General features: G+C 35.0%; 2 protein-coding genes across 2 annotated transcripts in view; one reads left to right on the top strand and one right to left on the bottom strand.

Annotated features, from left to right (window-relative positions):
* Positions 1-23,282, top strand: part of LOC120342659 (ATP-dependent translocase ABCB1-like) — a 77,771-nt gene that overhangs the window by 31,863 nt on the left and 22,626 nt on the right. The window lies entirely within an intron of this gene.
* LOC120342657 (ATP-dependent translocase ABCB1-like) lies at positions 111-23,072 on the bottom strand. The gene is made up of 27 exons (XM_039411584.2): positions 22,927-23,072; positions 22,583-22,697; positions 22,107-22,306; positions 21,553-21,693; positions 17,762-17,866; positions 13,164-13,335; positions 12,412-12,536; positions 12,040-12,259; positions 11,417-11,599; positions 10,455-10,571; positions 9,659-9,871; positions 9,034-9,214; positions 7,550-7,750; positions 6,224-6,345; positions 5,873-5,972; positions 5,576-5,754; positions 5,145-5,355; positions 4,875-5,024; positions 4,503-4,608; positions 3,822-3,962; positions 3,480-3,636; positions 2,849-3,046; positions 2,258-2,370; positions 1,682-1,775; positions 1,322-1,468; positions 839-1,008; positions 111-513 (listed from the first exon to the last, which is right to left on the bottom strand). The coding sequence occupies exons 1-27, from the start codon at positions 22,953-22,955 to the stop codon at positions 480-482; spliced, it is 3,924 nt and encodes a 1,307-aa protein (XP_039267518.2). The 5' UTR covers positions 22,956-23,072; the 3' UTR covers positions 111-479.

Genomic DNA, 23,282 nt, shown 5'->3' with positions numbered 1-23,282 from the left:
TTCTAACAGTCCAAACAATCATGATGACCAATGGTGTGCTAAAAGCCTATTTTACCTTGTACTGATAATAACCCAATGTAAGCTTCCAGTAGTAATAAGGGCTGCATATCTTCGTTATAACTTACCATGATAGGCATGAACTTGTTTTCAGAAAGAAATCATTAGAAAGAAAGTAGCCAATTAAAATATAACGAAATTAATCTGTTAGTAACACTAATGTCAACTACCGTATATGTGTAAAAAAAGGAACAAAATAATATTTATATATATAAAATAAGAGCCAAGTATCGTCACAAAACGATGGCTATTTCATAAACCACTTTATAACAACAATTCAAGGTATAAAAAGAAAATCAGCCTTTGGTGCAAAAAATCAGCACTGAACGAGAAAAGAATTGAGAAAAATAATATCAAAGGGCGTACATCAGCAATCTTCAAACTTCTTTTGTGAACAAAACAGGAAATGCTGATTCTTCTGCTTATTCTTGATGTGTGAGTTGAGCATTGACCAAACTGAAATTAATCAAAAATGAACTTTAATGCTGGGATGGACTACCTTTATTGCTATTAAGAATGATATGTATAGATAGATGGAGAGCATTGTGACATAAAACATATATACTTGAACATAGAATTGAAGTCTAAGCAACTTCAGGGCACAGATGTTACACTTGGTAGAACATCCCGAAATTACATTTTTAATTTCAATGAGCAAAAATATTGACATTTATACACAAGGATTGACATTGGTGAAAAGTGAAGTTCAGTTCATTTTAGGATGAAACATGAAAATTTATAACTGAGGTGGTAGAAGTAGGCTTCTGGATTGCATACATACCTGTAGTATGCGCCTCGTTTCTTTATAAGTTCTTCGTGTGTTCCTGTTTCAACAATTTTACCATTGTCAACAACTGCGATAATATCTGCATTTTTAACAGTTGACAATCTGTGTGCTATTATGATACTTGTACGACCTTCTCTTGCTTTGTCTAATGCTTCTTGTACAATCTGTAAAATATAACAAACAATACATATTGAACAAGACGTTTAATAATATAGTCAATCATTCGCAAAACTACAAACCATATCAGTGAGTTACATCACAGCACTAATAACAACAACACATTATCAGTTGAGAATAACTGCAAACAGGTATATTTAGAAATCTGACGTCTTACATTTAAAATATGTCATCTCGTGTATTACAACGCATATATATTCAGATTGTATGGAACTGTTGAGTCAATCAACACGTCAGGGTAACCAGTTTGATAGAAATGTTAAAAGAAAGAAATGTATCATACTGAATTGTTTAACATACCTTTTCACTTTCTGTATCCAATGCAGATGTTGCTTCATCCAATAATAATATAGTTGGTTTTCTCAACAAAGCTCTTGCAATAGCAATTCTTTGTTTCTGACCACCAGACAGTTGGCCACCTTTTGCCCCTGCTTTCGTATCGTACCCCTGAGCATTTAAAATAAGTTGTTACGTACAGATATTACACCTCATCAGAAGAGAAATTTCTTGGGATTACTGATGATCATTGCATCACCAGCAAAAACTTCGGTATACTGGTATTTGTATCGATTAGATCGACAAAACGAGGTTTTTGATACTAATACAATTAAATCGTCAATTCCCTGCTTGCAATCTTCTAAAAAATGATAAACTACAAACCTCAGGAAGACCGGATATAAATTCATGAATATTTGCACCAGCGGCAGCAGAGGATACTTCTTCATCAGTGTATGGTCGTGTTTTGTCACCAAGTCTAGGCAATTATAAAACACAAGATGTTAATAAAACCATACCAACATGCAGTTGATCTTGATCTCAATGAAGTAATTCACAATTTTTGTAAAAAAATAAATAAACATTGCAGCATTAAAATTCAGGCAGCTGAATATAGAAAGCACAAAATCCCTAGAGATATTATTTTGAAAAAACAATTTGATTTATTTTTTCATAAAAATTCCATATGTCATAAGTTTTTTTATGTAATTGAACTGAATCTGTTTCAGCCAGCCATTCGTTATTAGGAATTATTACAAATTATTTTATAAATGTTAGAAGAACCGCCCAATAATCTTAAATCTCTCAACTAAATAATAGACATGAACAAATCTTTGAAACAAATTTTAAGAAAGAAATATAAACTTACAATATATTTTCTTTGATGCTTATATTGAACAAGGCAGGTTCTCTTGTGAACAAATCTTTGAAACAAATTTTAAGAAAGAAATATAAACTTACAAGATATTTTCTTTGATGCTTATATTGAACAAGACAGGTTCTTGTGAAACAATTCCCATTTGTTGTCTCATCCATGCCACATTCAATGTTTTTATATCAGAACCATCAACCGTCTGAAAACGGAATAAAAAAAAATTAAAATCGAAACGGTTAAGGTAAATTGGTGTTTTCAAGCATCAACCTTCTTTTTTTATTGTCCTGACAACAATAAGTTAACTGAAATAACAATTGAAATTTGTGAAGCAACTTGGACACTTTTATCCACTGTAACAGATTTTTACCATATTGGCTCATTTCCATGGTTTTGTTAGCTATTTGTCAAATTTTATTTGTGTTTCAGAAATTTTATATATATATATATCTAAGTATTTCATTTTGAATATATTCAATATATATTCTGCTAAAATGAGAAGGGATAACCCTTGGCCTCAGTTTGTCACTCAAAAAATTAATCCTGAAAAGTTTCAAAGATTGAGGCTTACTATCAGCAAAAAGATTCTTTTAACCTTCTTAACCAAAGTTCTAACAAATCTAATAATGAAATATTTTTAAATAAGATAGATGACAAGAATATTCAATTATAATACATACCACATTGCCTTCTAAGACATCATAAAATCTTTCAATGAGTTGAATACATGTAGATTTTCCACATCCTGATTGGCCAACTAAAGCGAGTGTACTACCAGATGGTACATTGACATCAAGACCTTTCAACACAAGTGTATCTGGTCTGGTAGGATATGTGAATTTCACAGACTTGAATTCTACGTTGCCTTTGCAAGCTTGCTGTAAAAATATAGTTATTTTGGTTAATAGGTATCAGATACTCCATGACTGGAATATTTAATATTTGGGATAGTTAGAATGAGCATTGGTTCCACAAAATTAGCACCATGCAATAGTATGTTTTAACAGTAGATGGTGCCTATATCGATTCCGATTTGGGACTCGATAAATTGAATACGCAGTACTAGACTAGAAGATTTTTTGTAATGGTCAATTAATGTTGCAACAGTCGTGTAAAGAATGTAACTTAATTGTCTTGAACAATAAATATCCTGTGAAAACGAAACTGCTTTCATAAATGCATTTTCATGTATCATATGCCAAAATTAATTTCAGAAAATATCAAAGTTTTTAGCATAAACTTTATTTGTTCAACTATGGTTCTGAATTATGTTCTTAAATTGATCATTGTAATAAAATACAAACAACTTACTGGTTTGTGTCCTTCATCACTGTACGCATCAATAGTAGGTTTGGAATCAAATAATTTAAACATCCTGGATGCCGATACCTTCGCTTCAGCATAATCTGGTGCGAATGAACTGTTCTGTCCAACAGCCATAGCCCCAAATATAACAGCAGTAAGGACCCTGTAATTGAAATATTTCAATTAAGTTATAAGAGTATATGACTCAGAAATCTTTATTCTGATGTGCACACATAAACAATCTTGATTGCGGCCATTGATCAATGACTAACAAAATATAATAAAATGAACAGTAAGATCAAAATATCAATTTATATATCAGTAATCCTGATACCAAAAAATACTTACTTGAAAACATCTTCGAATTCCATGTCTCCAATTTCAACCAAATATATTCCAAGGCGAAATACTCCTGCATATGCAAAGTAAATGACACATTGCGAGAAACCATAGCCAAGACCAGTGATGAGAGCTTTTTTATTTGCATTCCTGTATAGAAAGAATGGAATCACAATTAGAAGTTAACGTGCTAGTTACTTGGAAAATGAGATTTTCAATTATCTGATCATGTCAGTGTGGACTTAAAATGCTTGTTCTGTTAATCAGTATGAAAATTATATCTCTTGCACAATTATACACAAATGAAATTATATACATATTTTTATATCGCGTTTTCACATGTCTTCCATACCAAACAAAGCACAAGCAGTTACAGCTAGGTTACTATATCTACTAGTTACTACATCTATTGGAAGAACCGACTCTTTCCGGTTTGGCATTGATTGCAAAATTTATTATACCCTGGATCAGGATTAGACCTGAAATTTTGACCTGCGACCTCATCATAGTTGATTCTTAATGCTCAACACCTAGGCAACCAGTGTTGATATTAGTCTTAACATTTTTATGTTAGGTCATGTGACAATTTCTATAAAAATGAATCACAACATACATCAAAATATCCATAAATTTGTAAAATGATATGTTATATATGAACGGGCATCTCAAAAATTTATTTCTCCAACATACTTTGCAGGTTCCTTCAGCCTTTCATTGTAAATCTGAAAAACCTTTTCTTCTTTTGTCAAAGAGGCAACAGTACGAATATTATTCACAGCTTCAGTTGCAATTTTGCCTGAAATATCAATATGTATGGTGAAATATCATGTGCCACAGCGATGAATTATTTACATCTTGGCTTGGCTTACTATGGATTTTCATAAATATTGCATGATTTTTTGGAGATAATCAGCATGTGGTATTGCATGTGGATGGTCTGCACAAATAATCAACTAAATTTTTATGAGGCATTTCCATATTTTATCTCCAAACAAGACTACAGATTACCAGTAACTGATCGATTTAAATAGCTTATTTATGTAATGTGAATCTGGAACATACTTGCATCCTCATATATTTGTTTCTCCTTATCTGCTTGACCCATAAGCAAAGTCATTTCTAAAAATCCGCCAAGTGCCAGAAAAGGTATGAATCCGATTGTTAGTAAAGTCAATTTCCATCCATATGCAAAGGCAATTCCAAGGGCAACACCTATAAAATGAACATACCATAATATAAATAGCGAAGTTAAAAAATAATTATCATAAAATGACAAAAATTAAGACACATTATAAAAAAATTTAAAAATCAAATTTTGACAAATTTTCTTACCCAATGAGCAAAAGTTCTTGAGCATTGTTCCCATTCTCACACCAGTACATCCTTGCACTCTTGATGCATCAGTTGCAAGTCTCGAACACAGAGCACCAGTACTATGCTTATGATCATCAAAATAGGCAATATCCTGTCGAACCATAGATTTAAATGCCAGTTTTCGTAGACGTGTCGTCAATTCCATTCCAGATTTAGAAAACAAGGTTGCCTGAAAAATAATCAGCAAATTTAATATCCATTTATTCATGTTCTGGAACTAAAACATATAGTCCGGATGAAACACTACAACTACACTACAAATTATTTAAATCCTTCCAATGCTATCTATAAATTTTAATTCAAATCATTTATGCTCTCTACGCAAGCAAGTCCATGAGCATATATTGGAATAATAAGCATGAGCTAGAAAAAATAACTTGAAAACAAACCTCCATTGTGTAAGAAATGAAAGCAATAACTCCAAGAGCAAGAAACAAACAGGAGTATAAAACAGATAAGCGTCTTTGTTCCTCAATATCACCTTCTGTGAATATAGTCAGAACAGAAGCAAACAAAATTGCATTAATGGGATCCACAGCACCAGCCATTGCAGCAAAGAGACAACCAACTGTAGTACGTAAAAATACATGTTTTAAAGAAGTTTCAAATATTATGCTATACGTTGTAGTATTATTTCATTTTCAAATAATATCAATTTGATACATAGATACAACGGCTTGACTCACATCCAATATAACATCCTTCAGGTTTATTCATTTGCATGATTCTGGTGAATGGAGCATCTGGCAAATCCTCTTCTTCTTCATCCTCACTTTCATCATCATCCTGACAAAAAATATCATCGCAGTCTTGAAATGTTGAAAGCATATTTTAAATAATGTTTAACTCAGATCCAATTTACAGTGTTAGAACAGCGATCCTAATTCAATTAGATCAGGTAGTTCAGTTTGTAAGAAAATGAACAAAGCTGCTTTTCTACAAGATAATAATACTCACGAATCTCAATTGTTTCGAGCAATGAAATATTTTTTTGATAGAGAGAATATACCCTTGAGATTTTTTTCAACTCTACTCACTTTGTTTCCACCAAACTCATTATGAGAAGAGGTTACAGATCGAGTAGTTGAAGTTTGGCGTTTGAATTTATGAGAAGTCTTTCTCTTGAGTGATGTCTGAGAGGAAAACTGAGATTCACTATCTGAAGACATGAAAAGTAGAATATATGAATGCAAGAAGCCATTACACAGGCCTATCAAAGCAATGTCTATCAAAAGGGTTCAAGAAGTGCACATGCAGTCAAGTGAAGGTCATTTTTTGCAACCAGTAATGATCAAACAGTGAATCAATCAAATAGAAATTACGAGAAAATGATAATTACACATTTTCACTGGGGAAGGGAAGTCACAGAGAACCAAAGCTGGTTATCAAGCAGCCACATTTATGGTTGAAATATCTAATTTTAAATATTTAAAATTTTAGAATTTGGAATCTGGAATCAAGTTATCCAGCTAACATCACTTACTAGAGGTGGTTGATTACTATGAGGCTGGTAATTTCACACATCTGTAAGAACAGAAATGCTTCTCAATGAAAGACTTATTGATTACGAAATTTTTCATACTAGACATAGACAGGTAGCCAGACAAAATGCTGGGGTTCAGTATTTTGTCCGGGATAAATATGATAATCCTATTCCTAAACACAGCCATTTTGTTGATTTAATCTAAGACTAGCGGCATCATCTAATAAATATATAAGGATTAAGATTTACCCAAATTCAAGGTAGGACAGGTAAGTCATACATACATAACATACATATACAGTATTCCAGAATTTACTCAAAATTACAGACCGTACATATATATTTGCTATTCGATTGTAAAGTTAGCGCGGTGCGGCGGTGGGCTCAACGGGCTAAGCGTTAGGAATACGCTCGCCACCGCACCTCTAATTACTCTGCGTGGGTTCGCATGCTTTGAATCCCATGCAGGGATGGTTATGTGCGAGAGGATTGCTGGACTCCTCGCCGTCGTTGGGTGGTTCACGTAACCGCTGGTCGGTTACGGCTTCCTCCACCACCAAGTCCATGCTTCCGAAAACAAACAATATAACTAATCCCATACCCGACTTGGAATGGTAACCGGACGAGAGGCCGTGGTTCGCCATATGGATAAGCCGTCTTACCGGCTTTCCTCTCCTCCGGGATAAATATGTAAATCCTATCCTATCCTATTCAACCCACTCATTTCATTTTTTTTTCATTACTGAGAATAAGTCTCTGCACAAGCATTAGCTGCCATTAGAGTTTAATACTATTATAAATGCTATACCACGCCCACCCCCCAGAGAAAAAAAGAGAAATAACTGAAAGAATCAAGGTTCATTTTCGTAGTTTTGATTACCTTTCTCCGGCACAGGTGTGGAGGGATTCTTGTTAGTATTGACCACCTGCATGTTGACCAAGTTTGAATAAACGCCATCAGGATTTTGAAGCAATTCATCATGAGTTCCAATTTCAGAAATTTCACCTTCTTGGAAAGCCACGATTTTATCGGCATTTTTAATGGTGGAAAGTCTGTGAGCGATCACGATGGTTGTTCGACCTAAATTTAACATTTACCACAAAAAAATTAATGCCAACATCACACAACACTGTGAGAATATAGCAGTGAATTTAATTTTAAATTCAACAACAATCCTATTGAGACTGATCATCAACCAACTCGGGAAGTGAAGGTTAATCGGGTTTTTCCCCTTCACGGGTTCGCAGGTTTGAATACCGTAGGGGATTATTACGTGCGAGAGCCGTCATCTAATGGTCGGTATTGCGCCATCATCAAGTCTGTGCATCTGCAAAGATTGACTTAATGACGAACTGAAAACTGCACGAGATGCCATGGATCGTGGTATTATCAAGCAATATTGTCGGCTTTCCTCTCTCGGGAATAAACCAAGAAAATCAAATCTTATAATAATAGGGTATTTCATAACAGGTTTATATTAAGTTATTTTTTTACAGATACACTCCGGTTGGCTTAGAGCCGTAGAAGATGAAAAGTAATAGAAATTTGTGCACAAATAAAAAAAAAACGACTTTACAGATATCCGAATTCACGTATTAATCGGTTTAATATGCCACCCATGGAGTTCCGCTTGTTTGAAAAGGTGCGTTTGCACAATATGGTGCAAGAAAAATGGTTTTCATTGTTTTCGTCCACAAGAAAAATTCAAAACTTGTTTTTCTTCAAGTTCAATATTATCTCGACGTAAATCTGCTCTTATTTTTATTTTTTTTAAATCAGTATTCGTAAGATCAGATTAAAGGCCGCTAATTACTAGGAACGGCTAGCAGAAAGTACCGATTAAAATTTTCTGCGGCAAAATATGGTGCAACTAAAATTCTTTTCTCAATACGTTGCGTAACCGAATTACAGATGACACGACTATTGCAGTAGCAATTTATAAACGGCATATCAATGACAAAAGACAGATTGATGATGAATAAAAAGGATATTGTTTGAAATGATCACGCCGGTAAAAAAATGCATTTGCAGAAGATGGTGCAATAACATATTTTTTAGTCTCGCCATAGTCTATCTGCGTCGCGGTCGATCACGTTTAAACAAAAACATTCTTGGTTGGTCCCGTGATATCCGGCCGTGAAAATACGTCATATCATGTGATGACATTTCTATTATATATTCATCCAGATTTTAATGAGGTCATGGTATTTGAATGAACAGTATTTCAACTGCATATTACAGTACATAACACATCAAACGTACATGCCATGTCATTCATTCGACATTTAAGGCGACCGCAGATGCCGGGGAAACTAGAACAATATTATACCACAAAATGATAGTTAAAAGCCGGACTTTTATACCTGCGGCTGCTTTGTCAAGTGCTTGTTGGACGATGGATTCGCTTTCAGTATCCAATGCTGAAGTAGCTTCATCGAGCAACATGATCTTGGGGTCGCGAACTATCGCTCTCGCAATAGCAATACGTTGTTTTTGTCCGCCGCTCATTTGGCCACCGCTTTCCCCGACTAAGGTGTCAAATTTCTAAAAAAACAAGTTTCCGGTGAGCCAACCGCGTGACATGATAGCATATGACATAGCAATTTGAGATTTTGTGAGAATGTTCAAACGCTGTTGTAAAAGAAGTTCCACTTTGTATATTTATTTTGTGGGTAATTTAGTAAATATGAGCAAGTTTTTATATAGCACATTGTTGACAACACCGTAATAAGCGAATGGGGGAAATAAGCAAAACCTTGGATAGATTCAATAATTTTATGCTCGGATTTAAATATCGTAGAACATGAAAATTCAAGGTAATTATACATTTTTCTTTCCTTTCAGTAAATGGCGCAATACAATTAACTGGTGGTCTATTTATTCTATTCCAACCATTCTCCTAAACCACCCATCGCTGTAATACTGGTAATAACAACAACATAATCTATGACGAGCTGACAAATACCTTACATAATTCATAATACCCACCTTAGGAAGAACGTTGATAAAATCGAAGGCATTAGCTTGCTTTGCAGCTTTTATAATTTCATCCTCAGTTACTCCTTCTCTTCCCCATCTTATATTTTCACCGATCGTGGTGTCGAAAAGTATAGGTTCTTGTGCCACAACTCCTATTCTGTCTCTTAACCATCTCACATTCAAATCTTTCACATCATTCCCGTCTACCAAAACAACACCCTCCTGAAAAATTAACCTTTGTTTACTTGGACTGCCTAATTGAGTGTTATAAATAGCAAAAACAAATGGTAGATTTAAGGAGAAAAATATTAGACAAGATCTTTTTAACCACTAATTTGAAACTTGTTTATACTTACTTCAATTATCAAAAATAAACAAGGGTACTTTCGTAGTATGTGGATGGCGGACACCGGAACGTAGTATGTGTACCAGGTTATGCTATAATTTCAAGTACAAATGCTACGGGAGTCACTTGGCTAGTCCCCGAACTCGTAATAGAACTAAAATAAGGAAAATTGGAATAAAATTATCACCCAACCCTAACGCTAACGTACCACGTGTCCGCCCTCTTGGTTCCCATACTACGGGAGTACCTAAACGAGATATTTCATCAAAAAATCAACCCCGATTAAATATTGTTCACTGGAATAAAATCAGATCGAGAGTAATAATAAATATTTAATTGATCTAATTATAATTATCAATTATCCCACTATTTCAGTTTCAATCTTTCATTCAAACTTTTGCTTTATTAAACACATACAAAAATGTATTCATTTTCAACAATTAATGTACTGTTACTCACCGGAATATCATAAAATCTCTGAATTAGACTGACGGATGTACTTTTACCACAACCGCTCTGTCCCACCAATGCAACCGTTTGACCTTTTTCCACAGTGAAACTTACTCCTTTCAAAACCTTAAAATAAAACATAATTATGTGATTGCTCTCCTAAAAATAGGAAATACGTAACCAAGCCTTTTAATTAATACAAATAGTGCAGTTTGAAGCTGTGTTGAGATGTGTAGTAGCCAAGCGGCGTCTCGAGTCTTATATATAGGCCATAGGTCACTGGCCAAATTATCCGAAATACTCGGTGCGATCGAGTGGTAAGTGCCAGCTGCGTGGTAAAACTGAGTTGAAATATGCTTTTTCTAATGATAAAATTAATTTTGATTTAGAAGAACGAACTAACAGGTATTATTGTCTAATAGTAAGTTGATACTGCTTGTGTATTTGCTTGGTTTTGTTTTTATTCCCTGTATGCCGCCATTTAAGCGTGATAATATTTTTCTGAATGAGAAATAAACCGGATATATTTCCGGATTGTTCAAAAGCGATAACGTAGTATCGTTATTTATTACTGAGTCACATGACAAAAAGCGTGAGCAAAAGTTTCGCATCTTTGAAACGTGTCATCTCCGAACCAAGAATATTTCTAATATCATAAACCGGCCGGAAGATAGAAATTATGCAAAACGAGAAAGGAAGTACGCAAATGTAATGATGACACGTCATACATCGCATGCATTAAATTGTAAATATAGCAGTCATAGAAGGATATTGAAAACTATCAACATTTAAATACATGATTACAAAATAAGACATTTACGTTGAAGTCACGTGGTACCTTAGTTCCACGCGCTCAAATCCACAACGAAAGGGAAATGTTATTAAATACGTATTTAAAAAACATCGAACGAGCAATCGCCAACCAAACAAATGACTAAATGATCAGAAGTGAGATGAATTATAACACATACCTCCACTTCCGCACGAGAAGGATAACTGAATCGCACATTCTTGAATTCAATTTCTCCGCTCGCTTCTTTGGGTTTTAGTCCTTTTTTCGAAAATATATCGATTGGGGGTATTCGATCAATCACGGCAAAAACCTTTTGCCCAGCAGCCATGGCACCAGAAAAGTATTCCATGTTGCTTCCGGACTAAAATAGAACAGAAAATTACAGTAAAGAAATAACGATGTACAAAGAAACGAACTTAGGCGCTCGAGTTGATTGTCTGCAATTCTGAGTCATCACCGTGGAGAATACATTGCAGTTTATGCTGAAATACTATCATAGGAAATACGCGGCATAGCATATAAGCACAAATTTGTCCTCGAAAAATGATTCGATTTGGTCCTCATTTTCTATAGATTTCACAAACTAATTGAAAACTGTTTAGGTTCTAATTTCTGAAAACTAAATTTTTTTTTAATTTTTGTAAATAAAAAAAAAAGAACTTCAATAAACTAATTCTGAATAGTTTCGTTTAGGCCAGGGCATTCATAAATTTAGATCAATAATGAGTACTGTGGTACTAAAATTACACCGAAGTCTAATCTTTTTACTAGTATAAGAGCACTGAACATGAAACCACTTACTGTTCCCAGGCCAAAAGCGGCAATAAGGATATTGAAGAAGACGACCATCATATCACCGGGGGAGAGTGGGTCGTTTTCATCGATGACCAATCTAACTCCATACCAGAAAGTTAGAGCATACATTCCAAACATTGTCAAATATAGGAAACCGAGACTTGTGCCGGAAATCACGCCTTTTTTAAGTCCCATTGCTTTGGCCTCTCCAAGATTGTCACCATACCTGAAAAGTTGGAGAAAAAACAGGCTAGGATTTCTTTCTTTTGACGCGACTCAAGAAGCCTTCATGTATAATACTTATTGTCGGAATACCGCTGCTGGATAATGATATTCGTGTTCTTTTATAAAATTTTCATAATTCTAGAGAATACCCACCGGTTAGCTTGCTCTTCTTGAATCCCAAATGCCACAACTGTACGGATGGACGATATCGTTTCTTCGGCGATTGAACCAGCGCTTGCGTATGCATCAAGTTCCATCTTAGTATATTTGTTGGTCAACTACAAATAAGAAAAACTTATAGATATGCAGTGATTTACTCACCACATTTACGTTTGTTCACGCTTTCGCTCCATACAAGGCTCTATACAAGCAGTCGCTACTATATTTTATGGTATGCTAGGAGTTACTTCTATTTGAAACAACTAAATTCTTTTCGGTTCGGTACCTGGATAAGGTGGGGGCATGGGTTTTGAACCCGGGATGTGTAATTTCCGTTTCAGCAAATCTCACCCAATTTATTAATCTATGGCTGAAATGTTTGGTTTGAAAAGTTTGGTCTGAAAAGTTTGGTCTGAAAAATAACCGCCTTACCGAAGCTTGAATCTTCGATGATTGATAATGTACAGTGTACATAATTAAAACCAAAAACGGTACTCCAATAGTGTGTATAGCAGGTTAAGGTTAGGCCATGATTTTATTCCGATTTTCTTTATTTTAGTTCTATTACGTGTTCGGGGACTGTCTGTCCTAGTCAAGTGAATATACCACCTGCCCTTAGGTTTCAAACCCTTTACACAACTTGATATTGAGTAGGCAATTTAAATTAGTTATCCACATATTGATACACATACTTCTGGAGCGCCTCAAAATCAATATTGTACATTGTGTGTATTCTATAAACTTACCGTGAATATCAATGCTGACGATATGATCAAAAAAGGCGATACAGAGAGAGCAACCAGAGATAGTTTCCAAGAATAAATGAATGCAATAACGAGGCCAGCCAACACCATGCATACGTATTGAATCATTAATGATACTTTGTCAGCCATGCCGTCTTGAATCTTTTTGACGTCACTAAAAGCAGGGGAAACATATTCAATAAAACGCAGTCGAATTATTATGTAAATATTGTGATGTTTGATTAGGCAACTGTAACATTTTCATAGTAAATAACTTGAATACCTTCAACATTTGCAATCCTAAATAAGACAATTTGCAAAGCTAAAATTTCGATGTGTTGCTGATTGAACGTGACAAAGCGATCGAGAGTATCACGTGACTGTTTCGTTAAATAATTTATAAGACATACGAAATAAGTAACGACAACCAACATAAGCCAACCACGAAACTGTATCAGAAAATTTAAATTCATATTATGAAATAGTACTCATCATCTCAGCAGATAATATGGATCAAACCAGTGGTTCCCAAACTTTTTGTACCATCGCCCCCCTAAAGTAGTTTATACAACTTCATCGCCCCCCGGCACTGCAAAAAAAAAGTTTGAAACGAATATATTACAGACCAAATAAGAAGACAAATCATAGTTCATAGTGTTTTTTAATGAGATGGATGAGCTTGGTGTTCTTCAGCGAGTTTTTCATTATATCTAAAATTACCCCGTTTACTGAGGGAAAGGCGATTTAGTTGTTTTGATAGCAATAGCAGCACGGCTGAAAACCCTTCTTTCACCATATCAGAGGTCGGAAATGAAAGAATTCAGGGTTCTACTCCCTCAAAAACTGTCGTGTACTCTTGCATTCAATTCCCTAATTCACCGCATTTCACATTGAAATAATGAAAACAAAATTAATTTTTCAAAACTTATAATGATGATTTTCGTACATCTCATTCATCCCTACAGCCTGATGATGAGCTTTACCAAAATACATGATATACAACGGTCTCCGGTAAAATTCATCCCCTATTCCACGTCCTCCAGTCCGATTACCAGTCCATAGATTTAATCAGCCATTTGTTTTGGATTCGTGGACTCGGATGGCCCAAGGGGCGGCAAATTTTACGTCGCTCGCGGGACAAAATTTAGGGTTGCTATTCTTTCGCGGATCGCATATATTTTTTGAAAGTTAAAAACGGAACATCGTGCAAAAACTGCGACAATTCGTGAATTCAACTGAGTCGTCTTATTAAAAAATTATTACAATGACATTCAATGTGACACTGTCTTGTTGCTGCATCACGCTTGATAGGACGCCAAGATTGGAAGATTTTCTAAATGGGCATCACTAATCTTAGTTTTTTGCTTGTTCTTTGTAATGATCATTTTTGAAAATAATTGTTCGCACAAATATGTACTTCCAAACATCGAAGTGAATATTTTCGCATGGTTTGTGAAATTTTGATAAAGATTTTCTTTAAGAAGATACATTCTTACAAAAAATGAGCAGTGATGAATCTCTGGAATAGAATATGAATTTTTTTTCTTTATTGCATTGCAATATATTCGAATATTTACAGCGCTATTGAACTCCTGCATAAACTTTTCTGCGTGTTTCCATTTGTCTAATTATAATTAAATTGTAGGCTCATTAAACGAGTAGCTGTTATATATAATAGCTGTTATATAAAGGATATAATAAAATTTAGTCTAAACGTGTCTCACGATAAATTCTGTTACGTAAAAAAATGTAATTTACTCCTCGAGCGTAGATGATAAATAAAATCAATTCATCATTAAAACCGCCGTTTGGACGTTTCTCCTGGCATAGACTTCCTTGTTTACTTCTTGACATAGGCCAATCAGCAAGATGCAAAAATAAACGTAACAATGCCCCCTTTTGCATCCACTCAGACACATTCCTCACTCAGACAGACTTTCAGGCGTGGTCGTAAACATTACCTCACCTCATTTTCGCGACTTTGAATTATATTCGTTAGTTTTTAGTTGTTTTTCGGAAATTTAAATATAATAGGTCAATAATCACTTTGTCCCCCTAGGAGTTTCAGTCCAATTACAGTGATCAAAAATTAGTGTAGAAATAGCTGTGATAGACTAGGCTAAAATTATTTACCGGTACTCCCTAAAAAACAGATTGTTGAATAGTATGAATTTGAAAGATAGTTTGAAACAAATACCTTATTTTATAGGCCACGGGAAACCACTCTTAAAAATAAGCACCGAAAATTTTAGAATGATAAAGTATAGGAAGAATTTTCCGGGGTCAAAGGTCGGGGAAAAGTCCATTAAGTGAAGCGTCCCGGGCCAGATTACTACAGATTTTCCGACCTCTGGGATACGCAAACCACCGTACCTCACTGCGAAGACGAGTCCAGCTATCATTTCGCGTGCAATCACATCGCCCACGTGATTCAAACCTACGAAAGCACGCAGAGTACAGTAATCAAGTGCACGAGGCGCCGAGCAAAAACAGGTTTCGCGAAATCGCCCCCCTATCGCCCACTTCGACTTTTTCGCCCCCCTCTGTATCGTTTTCGCCCACCGGGGGGCGATATCGCCCACTTTGGGAATCACTGGATCAAACCATCTTGCGCTAAAAGCTGAATCATATGAACCAAATTTTTAATTTCCAACAAATTGACAAAGTTTATAATATAATATATATCCAAAAATATTTATTTTACACTATGTTTGAAAAACTTCCAAAGACTATAAAAAAAATTGTAAATCTATGTACAGACCTACCATTTTATCGTAAACCCACGGAGGTACTTTAAAAGGAGAACTTATAACTCTATTTATAGAATAATATTTTATTTAGCAATTGGATAACTTTTGATGAGCTCGATCGTTCAGCTCATTAGTTTATATACTTTAGTTGGAAAGATTCTTAATATGGTAATTTAAATTTGTTTTCTAATCATGATCACGGACCCCCGTGAAGCGAATAACACTCAATATCAAGGCAGAGCTTAAATTGTTAAAGTCTTGATCGAAACAAATATTATCCCATCCAATATTGCCAGGGAGCAAAGTATACCTACACGGCAACCACTCCGATCTAGATGATATTTTATAGGTTCTGTACTTAGCGACCTTATTATTTATCGACTAAATATTTGCTCTTGGTTACACATTTATTTAATGTTTGTTGTATCGAAGACGACGACTGAGATAGGCGGGTTGATAAAGGCTGTCGTTTTCAAGTTCCGAACGACCTGTGCCCTATTTACAGGTGTGCAAAATCTTTTATTCATGCAACTCGACTGGACAACTAATTTATTCGCGCTAAATCCGCATACGAAAAACGCAAATTTACAATTTCTGAAAGTCATCGAAAGCATTTAAATCCTCCTATCCGGAGCTTCAAAAACTGCTTTTGGCGAAACTGAGACAAATGTATTCATGTATGAAATTATATTTTAATATCATCGTCTACATATGATCGAAATGTGGGATTAGCAAGCGACTTATGGCAAGTGAAGTCAAACACTGTTTTTGCATGAATTGTTTTGAATAACCGATGCAAAATTATAACCCGGAAATAAAAACATAGCCTGAGCCCTGAGGTATCAAGCGGAATGCTGGTAGAGTACTTAGACCGGGGTTGGGGATTTAAACACCAATATTATCTCATATCAAACTTGGTGAGATATAGCATTTATGCCCCAATTATCCATAATGTTAAATAAAAAGTTCAGCATACTATAGTTCTGGAAGTGACAGAAGCGGATGTATGTCACAGTTCAGCAAAATGGCAATTTGTAACGTGACACTGTTACATCAGGAAAACGCAAATCAAGGTAGGTGCAGTATTAAATTCAATAGCCTTATATTCATTTAGATATAGTTCACGTGTAACATTGCAGGCAACGTACCATGTTTATACATTCTTACGCAATCTGCCGATATCAATTATTAACAATGTCACACATTATGACGTCATGGTGCGATATATTCCGGTTAGTAACAACCAAAGATTTCCTATCATTGAACATTTATTAAAATTAGCAAAAGAAAAATTTGTTCCCGACATAAAAGTTATTTTTATTCCAAAGTTCAGAACTACATTTGATGATTTATATCTTTATATATTCACTCGACCTTTGCGAGTATTTAGTGCGAGAAATGTACGTGTTAATATGTCACAGTCACGCGTGATCTATATACTATAGTTTTCAAAATATTGCTTAACAATTCATTAAAACTTCTAATAACTGTGTCGAATATTCTATTGTGTATTGGACTCAAATTCAAGACTAATTCGAGGACACACACGATGCGAAAACTGGTAAACTATATTATCTACAATGCCCGCCATATACTTGTGTTTGTTCGCTTTTCGTGGAAAAAAATAGCCCAATCAAGCGAAAAATTGGAGAAACGGTTCACGGCATGTAGCTGTGAATATACCAATGCATAGTGAATCACACTATCCATTGATGTATAAACGGGGTAACGGTAACGCGTGTTCCTGTTTGAAGAACTAAGAAATCAACAGTCAGTCATGGCTGAACATGCATAAGTGTATTCCGTTCATAATTTATTTTAAAATATGTGAACCCACAAGAAAAAACTTACTCGGCCAGTCTTGCATTCAATTCTCCAGAAGAAGTCACGTCATGATATCCAATGTCTTGTCGAAGAATTGCTCGAACATAAGCTACGCGGATACGCTTGGATTGTCTGAAAACAGAGCAAACAATAAGATGTGATAAACGAATTCTAAAGATATTTTGGGGTCACATTCAAACCTGTGGGGTTTCGCTTGATATGAGATGTGAGATGTGTGCTTTTTGAGCGGGGATTTATATCACTAAAATTAAGTGCTAAAAAAGCATGATAAACGAAAAATAGAGTATATTCATAGCGCCTGGGTAAGGCAAACCACTGATATGACGATTTTTCACCTTGATGATCTGAGGTGAGTGAAAGTGCAAATGCAGCAAATATTTAAAAGAAAATGGAAAACCACAACTTTAGCTAAAGCCCCGAACTGCTAATACTCAATGATGGATATGCCAATTAACATATTTTCGTCCGAAGGGCACGATTCTAATGCAGCCTATTCTGAAATACCACAATGCAAAATAGCTTCATCCACCCAGACTCAAAATAAAACGAGTTAGCAGACGACAGTGACTCAGCTAAACCCAAGCGGTGTGGCTTATCACCTATCGTATAACACAGATGCTATTTTTGTACACAATTGAAACACTTTCGATGGAGCGATTTAAGTTTTCGGGTTTGAACAGCTCTTGATAAAGACGTCCAATTGGTTATTACCGTACAATTCACGCACTCGTTCAGTCAGTTTTCATAAAAATACGGTACCACAAGAGACAGCCCCCGTTTTTTTTTCAACAAATATAAATCAGCAAAGCATTATAATTTACCTACAATTCACGACGCGATAAAGAACACGGCTCTTTTAGTAATATTTAGAACGGTACTCGCAAAATTCAACGAATTTCCCAACAAATGGTTTAGTCTACAATCTCAAGGTGAGATGCTTTACTCATGAATAGCGCATGGCATAACACTATTCTCTCTCGGTTCTTGTTCAAATATATATGAATAACATCCGAGAAAGCAACAGGAATTGGGTAAAGTCATCAAAACAAGGAAATTCAAAAGCTGGCACATTGACCTCGAGTAATTGTTAAGTAATGGGTTGATACGATCACAGGATGTCGGAACAACATAATTTAACGAGTAAAAACTGTTTGCTTAACCGATGACCACAGGGCATGCCTTATTAAACAGCGAATCCTTTAACCTGCATAGGAGTCTCCTGACGTGAAAAAATTAGATGGAAAAAAGAAAAATACATAGGGCGGAATATTTTAGATTCTCCTTACTAAAACGATAATAAAAAAAATGAACGAGGAATAAATTCAAACAATTGCACAACAGGCAAAATCACGTGCACGATAGTAATGCGATAAAATGGATTCATCACCGAAACGATGGTAAAAAAAGTCGAACTCCAACCAGACACACGATAAGCAAACATTTCGAATGTATTATTCCATTGTTATATGTCATATCGTAATTCACATCAGAATTATCGTTTTTCACCGGCTACGGTCGTGACTACAATATATTCTATGTGTCGATCGGGCCATGTATTTCCGATCGTTACACTGAATATTTAATTCAGTGTACACAATATATGTAACCTTTGCATTATATAGGCATACTAGGCTAGAGTCACATTACCAAATAAAGTGTTGCGTAAGAGATTCATAACCCCATGATTCGAACGAGCCTGAACAAGTCCAAGAAGCGTTACCACAGCGCCCGATTTGACAAACCAATGTGCAAATACATTGGGTCAAATCACACAAACTGAAGAAGATATGAAAACTTTATGTAAATGCATTTGCCAAATACTTTAACTTAGGCATTTGGCCATTCGACAGGATTTTATATTAGTATTCATGTGAAAATAAGAGGCGATAAAGGAGGGTGGGTATACACAGACGAACCACATCACCTCACCCAATAGAAAAACTAAGATTTGATAATGGATAGATCACCACTGTTTCAATTGGTTAGAGAATCAATAGAATATTATATGATAAATGTAGGTTAATTTATTTTCTTATATTTTAACCATCTACAGAAACATCGTAATAAAGGTTAAAATAACTAAATATAATTGAATCATAACAAATATTTTGATTTCTTTGAGTTACTGGGTCATGAAAATACCATACAGGAAATGTATTCCGAATTTCCCCAAAAATGATAGAATGTACTCTGACCTATCTCTGGTTATTTTCATTACAAATCTGACCGGGTAATTACCAGCATTAGAACATTTTGCATACTGTGAAAATGCGCGGCCATGTCACCACGCATCGTCTTCAACAAGAAATGTTCTACATGTTAATGAAATCAGCAATGGAAACCGGATATGGTGTTATAAATCGTGCAAATTGAAATAAAAAAGGCGTTTATTTTCGATAACTTTTGCCTAAGCATTAAGATTGCAATTGTAATACCACCAATCTCTTGCTCAGAAATACTACCAAATGTATTTTACACCTTTGTGAATCAATAACAGACTAGCAATACAATCTGGCGTTTGGCTGAGAATTGGGCGCCTTAGTTGACGATATTTAGTCTTGAATAAATAGAAATGTCGGACGCGCTATAGCCGCAATGCCATACTAAATATGATTGGTAATTGATCTAATATTGATTTTGTTGTCAGCTTGTATACGCGAGTATAAATTGAAGTTTCAAATATAGATCAAGAAAAAAAAAGGGAAATTGCAGCTATGTGGTCTTTCGACGAATATGTTTTTTAAAAAAAAATTGATAAAATTTATAGGCAAATATGAAAAACTGCAAATTTGAGGTATGAAAGATTGGTCCTTAAATTAAGTATATCATAAATTATGACATACTTCTGCAAGTCGTGTAATATGGTACGAGAAAATTTTGGGCGAGAAAACAACAACAACCAAACTACATCATATCATAACCATTTCGAAATCATATATTTCACGTAATAATAATTCTTCGCATTCTTGGCACTAATGAAAATTTTCGATCTATACAATACTTGCACCCCGAGGGCAAGCTAAAATTAGTCCGGTTTTCGCCAGCATAATCACCATCTAAATCGAACAGGGTAATTTGGTCTGGGTCATGCCATATTACATGAAAAAAGAATTTATACATGTTTACGAGCGCGAGGTGGATGGCGTAACATTCAAGATTTGAAATCGATTATTTTTTCAAAGGCCATGAATAAAGCTAATCGTAAATAACTAGCGAAGTAATGCAACACTGAACACAAAAAATATTATTACCCTATTTTACGATTTTTTTTACCTTTGACAATAATATAGTGTTACTCTCGATGCCTTTCACATTTCCAAACGGGTCAATCAATATGATCATGTGATTTAGGCAAGATCACCTGATTGCAGTTTATTCGAAGTTATCCGTAACAACAACGTGAAGACATTCGATACCCATGACTAGTGAAACCCGACCTAAGCGCTATAATCCACAAAGGTATTCGGCAAAGAGTTCATTATACCATTTTTTGAATACCTTGTCAGTAGAAATAGAAGATAGAAATATTAAAATAGCAATAGAGACCAGTTGGACCTGTTTGGTTTCTACTCAAAATACCAAGTAAGAAGCCAAGTATCACAGAAAAAAGTTCAATAATATGAACTAATGTCCGCTAGAGACACATTCTCTCATATTCGTCCCAATAACTCGTAATTATCGTATAAGCTTGAAACCGATGATTTAGAGACAAATTTAACGTGCTTGCTTATGTCATATAATATTGATGTTCGAGAACGTTTTTACAATACAAATATACAGTAGTGAGTTTCACTCACCGTACTGCTTGATAGCAGAATGTGCTCACTTGCAAGGTTGCACAAACAAATACCCCGCACGCTATGTAGACGAAGTAGTAGACATATACCAGCGAATTTCCAGTCAGATCCTGAGCATTGGCACTGTCTACATCAAACTGGCTGAAAATGAAAATGTTAAAATGCAATAAAAGTCTAAATAGACCTAAATGAATGTAATGAATGTTTTTTTTGGCTTCAAGTATCACAAGTGACACAATAAAATTCAAAACAGAATATTTTATTTAAATTTGGACATTAGTATTTTCATTTTATTTATTCAATTAGTGAGGGCGATTTTGCCGGTAAACACGGTCGGAGTAATCAATAGAATATCTTTTACTTTTCGCGTAAGATGAGGCATTGGAAGCCCAGATTTTGACAGTATAGCTCAACTATCAACATATTAATTCTTACATCATAGAGATATCATAAATTTTACAAGGATAATCCATTGTTGACTCTGCTAATCAGAATAAATAACGAAAATTGATTACAATAATAGTGATCGTCTGCACGATTGAAGAAACACTTACGTTTCTGTCCCGTTGTACAAGCCGGCATCAATGCATGTTTGATACGTGAAGTTGCAGGCAGCATATTTACCAAACTCGGTAAAACTATTGGTAAGATCCCCGAAGAAGACAAATAGCAACGGTAGACAAGAACCATGAATTGCTGCTGCCAGAAATCCGATAATCACCAATAAGTAATCAAGTCCATAAGCGAATCGGTACTATAAAGCGATAATAAAGTGGATTTGAAAAGTACTTTACTCTATATAAATCATAATGCACCAGTTTATATTATACAGAAAGTATTATACATAACTTAACAAGAATATCCTAATATTCAAGATCCACAGCACTTATCCTCAACACCTTGAGGCATTCTATGAACGAGTGGAAATATGTTCCACTTTTATTCGAATTATTTGCGATATTTCATTCATCATATTTAACATCAGTATTTCATATTTTATACAAAATTGTATAAAAATATAGTTTCTGACCAGCTGGTAATAAGGCACACTTGGAACAGGTTCCTTTTTCTTTTTTTCGGAATTCGAAGATTCGCTGCCATCACGCGAAGGAGTCTGGATCTTGACGTCCAGATCCTTGTTGTTTCTGAGAATAAACAAAGTAAGTTAGAGCAGGACTTGACAGCATAACTACAGTTAAATCTAACATTTTAAGTTAAGTTTAAGATGAGTGAACGCGAGGCAATATCATTGGCTAAATATTATAGATAAGCAAAGCATATGTACATGATCAAAAGTTATACCGATCGCTATACGGGCCAAACTATTAATGCTGGAAAAGAAATATTCAAAAAATATGATATAAGAGTACCCACAAAACTTCGAGTTGCGTGGGCTCTCCCATATGTGCTTCTTTGTCCTTGTTTTCCTCACTGCTTTACAATTACAATAGACTTACCCACATACAAAATTTATGGTTACCTCTACAGCTGCAATTGCATACAAATATATATACGATGCTTAGTATGATCCTTCATGCTATCTAGCAGCTCTTAAGAAATCGTTGTATCCCCACTAAAACTAAAAATGCGAATGAACGCAATTTAAATTATCTGCTACCAAACAAGAGCATTGTGCAAAATAGCATATCAGATACAAAACAAATTACTTCGTTGAAGCGTGTCATTATCTAACATTCTAACTCACGCTCTATCGTTGTTTTGTATTGAGG

Source organism: Styela clava, chromosome 3, assembly GCF_964204865.1.
Source record: "Styela clava chromosome 3, kaStyClav1.hap1.2, whole genome shotgun sequence".
Taxonomy (NCBI): domain Eukaryota; kingdom Metazoa; phylum Chordata; class Ascidiacea; order Stolidobranchia; family Styelidae; genus Styela; species Styela clava.
Note: the sequence above shows the minus strand (reverse complement) of the source record. Positions and strands in the feature narration are given on the sequence as shown.